A 13,054-nucleotide genomic window follows, 5' to 3' on the forward strand; every position below is an offset into this window, starting at 1 on the left:
GGTTAAAGGTTAGGACGGAGCAAGATGACAGTTTTTTCTCCCTGAACTGGTGTTTTGGCTGAATTCAGAAAAGGAGATAAACTCCCAATCTGCAACAAAATGTCCAGAGGGGGAAAAAAATAACAGGAGTCGACCCAACGTCTGCAATAAGAGCTCTGTCTGAGCACAGTGGTGTACTGTCCTCTGTATGTCTCAGCCTGACAATGAAGCCATGTATAACTACCGCTGAACAACATAACGGAGACGCGTAGACACAAAATACAGATAATGAGACACCATTCTGTTAATAGCTGTATTGTCGTCATCATCGCCGTCATCGTCATCATCACAGAGGCAAAGTGAGTTTCACAACTTCCCAGTTGGATCACAGCTGTAGAGTGCTTCATAACGTATAAATCACCAGAACAGGGACTCATGTTTTTTCATCATAACTAAAAATAAACCTAGTAATATTATGCATCAAAAAATATTCTGATACTCATCTATATTCAGCACACATTTCAACTCAGGTCAAGCCCACTAAACGACAATACTAAAGGACTAGTTTGACATTTTGGGTTGCTTTTTTGAGTTTGATGAGAGGATCGATACCACTCACAAGTCTCTCCATTAAACATGAAGCTGCAGCTGGTTAGCTTAGCATAAGCACCAGAAACAGGGTTAACTGGCTAGCTGGCTCTGTCTAAATCTAAAAAAAAAATCCTCCTTCCGACACCTCCACAGCTCTCTAATTAACACGCCACATCTTGTTTGTTTAATTCATACTGAAACCAAAGTGTTAAAATGACAAGTTGTGGTTTTTATTGGAGTCTTGTCAACACTGGGAGATGCCGGAGGGTATGTTTTGTTATCTGTGTACAGAGCTAGGCTCGCCGTTTCCCCGTTTTCAGTCTTTAAGCTAAATTGCCTCCTGGCTCCAGCTTCATACTCGACAGACATGAGAGTGGTATCGATCTTCTCATTTACCTCTCTGCAAGAAAGCAAATAAGCGTATTTCCCAAAATGTCAAGCTGTTGAGCTGGGCGGTATAAAGAAAATCAAGTATCACAGCATTTTTGACTGTTGGAGCTTTCACACAAATAATCTTCAGTAATGTTGATATAATGACTAAATGGATGAAGGCAAATAATAGAACAGCAAGAACAGTTTATAGTAAGTTCAGAATATTACATCAGGGGTGGGGGAATAATTGATACACCATAGTATCACGATATTCTTGTGTGGCAATATCACACAGTGCCAAGTATCAATTTTTTTTTAACATCCTCCTGAGACCTGAAATTTTGTTTGGTTTACTTTTTTAATTTCTCCCAGCTATTTGGGATCAGTGGGACCAGATAAATATAAAAAATGAAACGCTGTCAACAACAGTTAAGTCCTAGTATCCTCTAACAAGACGATAATAAAGTCCTAATGTCTTCAAACGAGTGACAGTGTCTTAGCTTGTTACTGTTGATAAAATTGGAAACATTTGTTGCCATACCAAACTATGAACATTATCAATCATAAATAAACATGTTTCAACCATAAAATGTGATCAGGTTTTGTACTTTGTCCACTTTGGTTTCGGGATCAGCTGCAGATTGACTTGGCAGAGATGGCTGCCATCTTGTTTTTTCATGGATTAGTGTATTGTGCTCTTACTACAACAAGGTGGCACAAAAAGTGTCCACGAATAAGGACAACAGGTCTAAGTTAAGCAGAATAAAGTACTGTATTAGGTAGAGTAAACCCAAAATTTGATGTCCTTATGAGGACACAGGGTCTCAGGATAAAAGTTATTAATATTACAAATACAAGTTAAACTTCAGGTGGCTTTCTAGAATAATATAATCTATTTCTTTTTCAGTCCACTAGATACAGTAGATACATTTTGCTGCTGCAAAAAGTGGCTTAAGTGAGATGAACAGAAAACTTTATTTTTTTTATATATATAACAAAAAACAAAACAAAAAACATGTCGACAAAGTTTTCCTTTGGGGACATTATTTACAGTTGAAAAAAAAAGACTATATCACAATATATTTACTCGCAATACTCAGCATATTGCAACATATTTAAAATTGCAATAATATTGTATTGTGACTTAAGTATCATGGATCTCCTGGTGATTCCCACCTCTAATTTCTCCCCTGAAATACTTGGGATTAACGATAATATTGTCTTTTTAAGATCATTTTACAGCACTGATATAATGATTATATAATAGCATAAAAATGCAAGTACACCTTTCAAAGAGCAATGAACTTTTAATCCAACCAAAAATTAAAGTAAAACATGTCTCAGTGCAGTTTTTTCTGTTCATAAGGCTGATGAATGGTGGTCTTAGAATGGTGGGGAAAACTGTTTATCCTCCTGAGACCCTGTGTCCTCATGAGGACATTTTAGATTTACTGGACCTTATCCGTCAATTTACTTAACTCAGACCTGTTGTCCTCGTTAGTGGACACTTTTTTGTGCCATGTAGTGGTAGTAAGAGCATAATATACTAATCCATGTAAAAATAAGATGGCAGCCGTCTCTGCAGTCAGTCTGCAGATGATCCCGACACAAAAGTGGACAAGGTACAAAACCTGATCACACTTTATGGTTGACACTTGTTCATTTATGATTAATATCGTTTCTAGTTAAATATTGTGTAAAAATTTAACCAAATTTAGCAACAGTAACAAGCTAAGACACTATTAATCAGGAAGTACTCATTTGAAGACATTGGGAATCCTCATAAGCTCGTTGAAGGACACTGGGACTTAATTATCGTCTCGTTTGAGGATATTGGGACTTCATTTATTTTGTTATTTTTATACTTATCAGGTCCCACTAACCTCAAATAGCTAGGAGAAATTAAAAATGTATACCAAAGAAAAGTTCCAGTCTCAAGAGGATATTCTAGCATTTTGTTGGCAAGAATTTAGGTTACATTTTTATGTAAACAGACGCATGTAAACACAAGGGCATTATCATACAATATACATGTATGCACATGACCTTGATCATTTTTGCTGACCTTGATAAGTCAATAACCTTTGAAACCAGCAAAAGACAGTATATTCAATATTACAATATCCAAAATCTAAGACGACATCCAGTCTCACATCCTGTTATCAATATAATATTGGTACACTATCCAGCCCTATGTTGCTTCAACGTATTCCTAAAATCCCTGGACAGATTATTAGTAATTTGGCTGCACTAATGTAAATATGACATCATACAGACACACTGGACAGCAAACCTGCTGTGCAGCACTTCCAGAAAAAGGGTGAAAGGTCACATCAGACCACATAGACCTGACTCAGCTCAATCCTGACTGTGTGGAGAGGCCTCGACGTGCCAAAGCTGAAAATAGCTTCCTGATAAGTCAGTGTTTGTGTTCACATCCTGAGACCCCAGAGGAACTTTTAATGTGTGCAACACTTATTCTGTGAAGGAGGTTTGTTTTGTCAGGATTTGGTGCACTTTGTCCAACGATGACATGCAGAATATATTTGCCAGCGCACACACAGAAGCAGACACTTGATTCAAAAGCAAATTTTGATTCTGCTACTGGAGTAGTTGACATTATCTGTAAACATTTTGCAGTGTTTTTCAGAAAAGCTCCACTACAAAAAGCATCTGTCATTCTATCTGTAGAAATATTTTAGGTATTTAACTACCACAATTTACTTTAATTAACCAACATTATATGACTAATCAGACCTGATAATGTTATCCTGCAGGATGCATTTTTCCATGCACACTGCCGTGCAGAGACACAGCCTATGTGTTTCAGCAGAGTCCCATGTAAACAGCAACACACCCATCAGCTTTATCAGCACATCGACCATCAACACAAGTGAGGCTGAACGGCAGCATCTCATCAGACTGACCTGTCTGCTCCTCTGCGAGCTAATATTTGAAGTTGATGTTGACAAGACAACACCCAAGTGTTGCATAACTTCATGCCAGCAGGATAACCATAAGGAATGAGAGGCAAGTTGACTCCCAGTCCGGAGCTCAGCCCCGGTAACATCAGTGGAGAAAGCCTCACACATGCACCGAGCCCTGGACAACATTTCCCAAAGTCCACAGCCTAATTATCACCCAAACACCAAACCCCCGCTCCAGCGTGGGAAATAACTGTCCACACAACTGACCTGTTTTTCAAGGGTTGACTCTTCAATTCGTAATACGTTTTAGGCTCCTCTTGAAACTCCTCTCCGACCTCGAAGTCGGGAACTATCCCCGATTCGGACTGCATACTTGCAGAGGTCAACTTTTGGAAACGTTAAACCCCTTAACAAAAAAAAAAAAAGCAAACCCAGACGAGCGATATTTGTGCCGCCGTACTTCGCTCAGTACCAACCGCTGTCAACGCAAGCCGCCTCTGTGCAGACACCCGGAGCTGTGTAGTCCTGCACAGCCGCCAGCACAGCGCTGCTGACCGGCTGCAGGAGACCAGCCGACTACCACTACCAGCATGCACCTCGGCTGTCAGTGTCAGCATGGTTTTCATTGGCTGCAGCATCCGAGGGGATTTTACACAGCCTTATTTGCTCACACAGTGAAACTCGAGCGTCATAAAGTTTAACTTCCTTCAATAATAATTACTAATCATGCGAGCAGCTGGTTATCGATATGATGGGTTTTATTGATTAACTATAAACCCTGCTGCTGTAATAATGCTTTATAACCTTTTTAGAGACAATGACCTCACATAACACCTGACTCTACTGCAGGCATGTACATTTGTAATAATAACAGGTTGGAAACCTGTGCTGTGTGAATTTAGGTAAATTAATCTCCATTAGGGGAGAGTGGGGTTGGTTGGAACATTTCTGTCAGTTTGGACACCTTGTTCTGGGCTAATGAATATCATTAAGATTAAAAAAAGCAGTCTAAAGCTGAACACCTTATATTTACGATACATTTGTTTATACAGAGAAAAAGATCACATCTGGAAACTCATTTTATTTTAATAAATTACTGAGATAGAATGTGGCTGTCTTTTGAGTCGTCATTTCAGTGGCAGTATCAGCTCATGGTCACCATAGGCCAGTGGTTCCCAACTGGTCCAGCCACAGGATGCAGATTTCTCCTCAGTCAGTAGTTAAAGGTCCACACAGTTTAATATATTCAGCGTTATACTTGCGTTCGGTCATGTTGTCGAGCTAGTTTGCTGTCTCTGTTAAGTAGCTGTTTGTTATTCTCTCATTCTACAGCAGAAAACAGCACTTTAGAATAAAAGCTCTGTGCTGGAATTTCACTGTACTTCAAAATAAAGTGTGTTTTTTACAAGCTTGACATGTTCATGAGTCACTTGCGGACCATTCAGAATGGACTGGCAACCCACTTTTGGACTGGGGCCCACCAGTTGGGAATCACTGCCAAAGGCTACATGTTGCCTATAGGTTCATGTATGAACAAATACAAGTCAATAACAATAACTTGAGAGCTGAAAAACATTAACAGTTGAACCCTGCACATTCAAAATATGCTAGGGGCTTGAAATTTAGGCCTTTATGCAGGAAATATTACTCCGTAACTTAAAAGTGTGTCTTATTCAATTTGGAAAAGCCATTGTCTTGTTTTGTCTACTTTTTGTTCATTTATAACATGGTAGGAACCATAATATTATTCAAAACATTCTCACTCCGACCTCGTCACATATTGACGTTTGGTCATGGACCTTCCACGTCCAGATATAACGTGCAAGGTACCCTGGGTGCGTTGGTTGTTGATGTTCTGGGATGCTGTGTCAACTGCTGTTACATGCATTGTCTTCTTTCAAAATACACTTCTGTTTTCACAGGAAATTTAATGTTTACATACAGTCTCTTTCAAAATAAAAGCACTACGTCAGTACAACACTGCGATTTGACGTTTTTTTTTTCCTTCAACAACTTACACACTTGGTTTGGTTTAGGCAACAAAAACATGTGGTTAGGTTTAGGACAAAAGAACAGGATTTGGCTTTATAATCTTACGGGACACTACCACGAGCCTCCCAGGAGAAAGACAGTGTTTGCTGGACACATCCACCTTTGCTTCCACCTGCTCTACTTGGACTTTCACCTCCTTAACATTCGTCCTTGTCCTGCTGCATTTCCCCCTGAAGCTGCCAAGCACTGTTAAACTAGAACGGTGACCAGCCGCATATCATGTTGACATTAAAGGACAGTGTCTGATGCCTCAAGTCACTGCCCAAGCGCCAGATTTTAATGGCTTTGGAGTGAGATCAGGTTGTATTATCCCAACCACTTCTGGATAACTGTCCCAACTATTCCAGGGAGTGCAGGCACACTCTGGACTCCTGTGCTGGCTACCAACAAAAATCAAGACAGCTAAAATTAGCGCAAGCTGATGACAGGAAAATCAGCTTTCCTGTGATATGTTCTTTGTTTGTTTCATAACTCAAAAACAGTAGGCCTATAGTGAAAGAAAAATAACAAAGGAGCCAAACATTTACTGACACACTGCAGATTACAAAACTGTGAATAAAATGTAGTTCACAGTGCCCGTGTTCCAACCGACCCCACTCTCCCCTATATCCCTGCAGAATTTAACAAAAATGGCAATAAATCACAGTTAATGTTGCATGACAGAATAAAATCAATAAATGGTCACTTATTATAATTATGCCCAGGGGTCAAACTCCCTGTATATGTATTAGATCGAACTTTAAATGCCACTGATGCCGATTAATCATAACAAGAATTTCCATTAGAATATATTGCAAAGCTGTCTTACTTAAATAAAAGTGCATTTTACACCATAACAACACCTCATCACACCTGAGCAGCACTCAGTACCTTGTTAATAATTTATAGCCTCAGTCTTACATTTATCTAATCCTCCCCTCACGTCAATCATGCAGGTATTTGCTCCCAAATCATAACAAACCTGGACACTCTGTCGACCCTCATGTCTCTGTTTCCTTCCGTCTCCTGTGCAGACACACAGACCGACCTGCCTGTGCTGCTCGTCTCCTCCTCAGCTCCTCACTCTGCTGTCTGCTGACCGAGTTTCCTCTCCTCACTGGACTCCCATCAGCCACTTGGGGGCAGTATATAGCCAGAGAAGTGGGTGTTGTGGGCTCACTGGGGGCACTTTCTTTCTATTACAAAATGGAAATTCAAGTTCAATATTTGCATTCACCTCATCCTGCTGAACTGGTTGAAGTCTGCATTTTACTAATGCAAATATCATGCAAATGCGCTCCTGCTGGAAAGCACAGACTTAAAAAAAACTAAAAATAACGCCTTAAATGACACGATGATAATTGGAGACAGACACAACTAGAATAGAAAAACAGAGCTTGGCAGTATTTACGAGACATTTTATTCACCACAAAATCTCAGACATGTGAAAAGCAAGTTACAGTCAGAGCAGGAGACATGATGCAGGACCTGCATAGCTTTACATCCTGTCACAGAGCACAGGGGCACACACACAATGGACTAGACAACATATTATTCTGGGTGTTGTTATGGGGTGAATAGCGTCACTGATCACTGAGGGCCTCCAGCTGAGGGAGGCCCCCAGAGTTTGTAGACTACAATGCCCTTTGTAATTCCTCAAGTGGGTGCAGTACATAAATATTTGATACCTCAGTTCAAATTGTTCTGTCTTTGAAGCAGGATTTGGTTGAAACCTATAAAAATATCACCCTCCTTTTAAACTCATGACCTGTTACAATAAACTTTAGCTACTTAAAGGAATATTTCACACACAAAATGACCATTTGTATATCAATAAGTCATCACATGTTATGATTTTATGAAGAAAATGGTGAACATATTGATTTACTGATTGACTGTGGACCAAGTTTAACGAGTAAAACTTCAAACTCTCACGTAACACACATACACAAGTCTCATTTCTCCAGTCATATGCTCAGTACCAAACAAATGTATTTTTACTCAAACTTTACTTCTTAAAACTGAACTGAAAGTGAAACATACACATACTCTCTTCAAAGCCAGACTTCAGTAGTAAAGATTTTAGTAAAATCACACACCTGATTAAATGAGACTTGGATTATACAGCACGAGTTTGTAAACAGATGTTTTAATATACTGTAGTTTTGCTGTCGTTAGACATGTTCCCCAATCAATATGTTTGCTGTGGATACATGAAAAAAACAAAGCATTGTGCAAGAATTCAAAGTAACACAGCATGACTAATTGATATACAAATGGTCATTTTGTAGGTCAAGTATTCCTTTAAAATTTGCACATCACTGTTTGTTATGGATTGTTTATATTATATATGTCTTCTGCAGGTTTGATGTCATATGCACACTGTTTTCTACAACAAACAAAAAAAATCAGTTTTAAGGTGAAACTTGAGCTTGTTGTGTTTAATACTGGGTCAAAATAACCATACTGTTGTTTGGGTAAATAACAAAACAGTAATATTAAAAGATATATAACACTCAATCAAAACAATTTCATTCTCTTGGGTTTAACTGGGAATCCAGTTGTTTCCTAACCACGAGGATGTGAGTAAATTAACCCAGTATTGTGTTGATTCAGTTTAGGACTAGATGCTATAATCCCTTGATGCACTTTCTTGAGACTATGAGTGGGAGTAATAGTGTCATCTGGGGTTTCTGAGGCAGAGCCAAAGGGTTAAGGTTAGGTGGATAGGAAAGTAAGAAGGAGCATAGGGAAGGCAGAGCCAAGGAGAGATGTTGTGCGGACTGAACTCTCACCCGCCGGACCGGGCCGTACACTTTACCCCCCCACTCCCTAATTTTGATGAGGGAAGAGAGAAGAAACTAACAGGAGAAGAACTTCCCTAACTTAAATCAAGGTGGAGTTTAACAGGTCAGTTGTTGTTGCACACTTGTGACTGTGAGTGACAGTTAGAGCCATGCTGGGTGAGGGGGTGGGGGTTCAAGGAGGGTACAAGCTTCATTGGGGTCATCAGGTGGGTACCCTCCTCCACTGGTGTTTAGATGATAGGCCCACAACACCTCCAGAGGGCTCATTGGCAACACCTGGTGTCCCAGGTGCTGTCTGGATAAATAACAAATCAGGGATATACAAAAATAACACTGGATCAAAACAACCCATTCTCTTGGGTTTGGTTGGAAACCCAGTTGTTCCCAAACCATGCCTAACTTTGGTAACCTAGTATCAGTAGCCGATGCTATATTGACCCAAATTGGATTTAATAACAGCATGAAAAAAAAAAATCTGACCTAGATTCATACTCTGAACAGGGGGCTTCTCATTTACCTCAGAATGAGCCGTTGATATCTACATATGGCGCAGGTCCTGGTCTATAGAGATTGCCACGTTCCACTGCCATGTTTCTACAGTAGCCCAGAACGGACAAACCAGAGACTGGCTCTGGATAGGGAAATTTGCACTCTTCACAGCCTCCATAGTTCGTAGCCCTTTTGCAATGCTTTATTATTGTTAATGTGAAACTGCTTTATTCAGTGCTTTTACCGATTTTAAATCACCTGGTTCACTTGTTTGAGAGGAAGGGACCTCCTGAACAAAAAAACACTGAAGGAAACCTAACTGGGAAAGGTTCCTGTTGCTTGCAATGTGGAATCCTCCCTGCTAGATGCCACTAAATTTCACACACTGTTCCTTTAAACATGTACCTGTGACAGCCAAAGCGTACAATGTCAAACCACTGCAATTCAACAGGTTACATATGTGAGAACAGATCGGTCCCCTCATGTGCATCATTTCCACCCCTTCACCCCGCTCCTGTTTACACATTCAACACTGCCATTACAACATGTGCACAAAGGCTGTCGCAGACAAATGCTGCGGTGGAGACTGACAGCGACACACTGGCCATGTGCCACGAGATAACTGAACACATGGACATAATTACAAAGACCAATACATCATCGTTTACACAGTGTCATGCAGATTTAATAAGCAGTGGCAGACTGTGCAAACACTGCTGGCTAATAACATGGACTATGACCTGAGAGGGATCATCACTGTAATATCCTGAAAAAAATATAATTTCCTCGATTTTGATAACTTCTTATTTCACTCTGATACATGCCTGATGTTTGAGTTATTCATATTCTCACACCTCCTCTTCTTAGAGGATCCTGGCAGTGTTAATAGGAGTAGAGCATTTATTTGGGGTGACTGGGTGCTGCAGTTCAGATTTATAGCCTTTGGTCATTTTGCTTTCTCAGTTAAAAATCTAAATTACACTTTTCCGTATTGTGCTGTTCTGTTGTGTTTTGTCTTCCTGCCAAGGGACGACAGATGCAAATTGGCTATCAGCTATCGCCGGCGCAATTACTTTTAAAATAATTAAATAAATGAATAAAATACTTAAATGTAGGCCAATAGCAGAGAAAGTCCTCTAGCTGTTTCTTTGTTTAATTTTCACTCGTGGCACTTTCATGGGAGGCAGCTGGCAGCCAATCAACAGTGACAGAGCACTTCCTGTATGCTGCAGTCACTGATCAGTTTGTCCCGAAAATAAAGCTCGTTTCTCTTGCAGAAGTTTGAATATTTATGTTTAAATTGATCTTAACAAACCTAAATAATGATGCTTTGTGTGATATTAAAGGAAAGTTAAACCTTTACTTCCTTCCTACACATCTCACTCACAATATGCAGCATTTAACCAAGACACATTTGTTGAGGTCTTTCTGGTGGGTATCGTTGCCCAATGACGCCTCCTTTCTTCCACTGTTTGCTTACAAAGACTTGCCCAAGTTTCCAAAACTTTCTCATCACAAGATTATTTTTCCATTCATTGCTCAAATTGGTTTTAGAATCTCTGTACACAACATTTGCCGCACTCTAAAGTATTTATACGAGACCACAGATTTAGTCATTGCTTCATGTTGTTGTTCAGCTTCTTCAGTTTCTATTGTTATGTGAGGTGCGGGTGCATTCGTGTAAAGCATCTGCCAAGAAACATTTGCTTCAATGGAGACGGAAAAGTGATTGCATGCATAGTCAGTCATGCATAAAACAAATACGTGCACATGGTTAATGTTGCATGCAGTGGTTATGAAGTAGATTTTTGCATCTTGTTTTGTGCCAAATGATGAAGACCGATGATACGCTGCACACAGACTGGCAAAATTTTATGAACGCCATACTTCAGTATACTAGAGAGTTTAAGTAAAATGGCGTACACATGAAAAGCAGCCTACAGTGTTACATGTACAGACTTTAAGCTTGTATTGTAAAATGTAAAGTGAGAGTTTTACATGCCAGTTACAACAAAAACAGACTCTCATGTCTTCCCTGAATATATTAAAAATACAGCTTGCCAGTGATGACAGAATTTAATTCCTAATGAAGGCAACAAGGCTAACGAGGGAATCCTCATCTTTTGTCTATGAGAGCGTTTTCCTGTAAGGAGGAGACTCACTGAACAGATGGTTTTGGGGGATCTTAATGAGATACTTATTCATGTCTGATGTCAGAAATCCACGAGCAGAGAGGGGGGTGGGGAAGCCTCGCTCTGCTGACAGGCTGCAGCATCTACTGTAGACTGTGAGAACTGTGAGTGCAGTTCATCTTCATTTATCAGGCGTCTGAATTCCAAAATGCAGTTAGTCAGTGTATCCATGATGTACTAACTCAGTGTTTATTTGTGTAACTGAATTAAACTTCTGGTGACTTTAACGAAGCTGCCGTGCGAGCTTCTTTGGAAAATTACCAGCGGAGTGAAGAGTAAAGACAGTAATGAATATTTTAGAGGAACCGTCACTCCTGAGCTGAAATGAATATCACACGTGAAAAGCACACCAACGCCCCGGTTCAGCAGACTTGTATCTTTTGTATTGCTCGTGTCAAAGATGTTAAATGATGTGTAAAGCGACATAAACTTATGAGTTGACTTGAGGCTATTGGTGACATTTTAGAAAACAGATAACTGATTGAATCTGTTTTTTGCTGTTGAACATGTAAACTTTCCTCTGTAAATAGTGCTGATTGTGAGTCTGACCCACATTTCAATTTAGGTCAACTTGTGGTAAGCTGTAAATTCCCTTTTTAAAAGTAGCACAGTTTTTCTGCCATTGAATATGCTAATAGAAATAAACCTCTGGCTCAAGGACATTCATCAAATGATGTCATTGTCCCTTGAATCGTCATTTGTAGCTGTTGGTGTTGTCGTTTACACACACTGTGATAAAATCAAAGATGTTTGTACCGACACTGGTTCCTGTGTTTTGTCAGTTATCTCACATGCTAAATACATCCTCTTCAGCAGCTCGTGTTTTTATCACGTAGATCCTGTTTTATTGCTGCAGGTCAAAGGAAGTCAGGGGGAAAAATCCTTTGTGCAAACACAGTGCATCCAAGCAGACTAAAACATACATAAAAAACCTGTTAGCTGCACTGCCAGGAATCCCCTTCAGTCATTTTTACTAAAAGACAGAACCCTCTTAATAAATATGTAAAATGAAAGGTGTCACAATACCACAGTGGTACTGTAAAACATACTATTATTTTCTGAAAGTGCCCACAGTTAGTGGACGTGGCAGGTGAGGAGACACCACATTATGATATCATGGGTGGATTATGAGACAACAGGCGCAGGTATGCAAAAGGCCCAAACACCTCTGTTACATACAGTAGGAGCAAAACACACAGACTTTGTGGCAGGTTTGCGGTGTTTTGTGTCTCTTTGTAGTTGTTATGCATCTTTTTGTGGTTTTGTGTCTCTGTGAGCTCATGTTGTTTCTCTTTGAGTTAATTTTGTGTCTCCTTGTGGCTGTTTTCGGTCTCCTTGTAGTCATTTTGTGCCCCTTTGAGATCATCTTGTGTATCCTTGTAGTTATTTCTGGCTCTTTGTAGTGTTTAAGTCTCTTTCTGTGTTTTATGTCTCTTTGAGGTCATTAAGTGACTCTTTGTGGTCATTTTGTGTCTCCTTGTAGTCATTTTGTGTCTCTTTGTGATCATTTTGTGTCTCTTTGAGGTCAATTTGTGTCTCTTTGAGGTCATTTTTTGTCTCTCTGAGTTCATTATGTGTCTCTTTGTGGTCATTTTGTGTTTCTTTGATGTCATTTAGTGTCTCTTTGTGGTCATTTTGTGTCTCCTTGTAGTCATTTTGTGTCTCT

General features: G+C 39.7%; 2 protein-coding genes across 3 annotated transcripts in view; one reads left to right on the forward strand and one right to left on the reverse strand.

Moving 5' to 3' along the window:
• The window catches only part of LOC126402909 (microphthalmia-associated transcription factor-like), a 48,378-nt gene extending 43,993 nt beyond the window's left edge, over nt 1-4,385 (reverse strand). Inside the window, exon 1 of one of the 2 annotated variants that reach the window (XM_050065248.1) lies at nt 4,137-4,385. In XM_050065248.1, coding sequence (XP_049921205.1) covers nt 4,137-4,240 — 104 coding nt within the window. In that variant the 5' untranslated portion in view covers nt 4,241-4,385. The remainder of the gene's footprint in view (nt 1-4,136) is intronic. The other variant, XM_050065249.1, reaches the window with a different exon arrangement.
• frmd4bb (FERM domain containing 4Bb) overlaps nt 1-13,054 on the forward strand; it is a 57,366-nt gene that overhangs the window by 4,816 nt on the left and 39,496 nt on the right. The window lies entirely within an intron of this gene.

The sequence above is a fragment of the Epinephelus moara genome, chromosome 16 (genome assembly GCF_006386435.1).
Source record: "Epinephelus moara isolate mb chromosome 16, YSFRI_EMoa_1.0, whole genome shotgun sequence".
NCBI lineage: Eukaryota > Metazoa > Chordata > Actinopteri > Perciformes > Serranidae > Epinephelus > Epinephelus moara.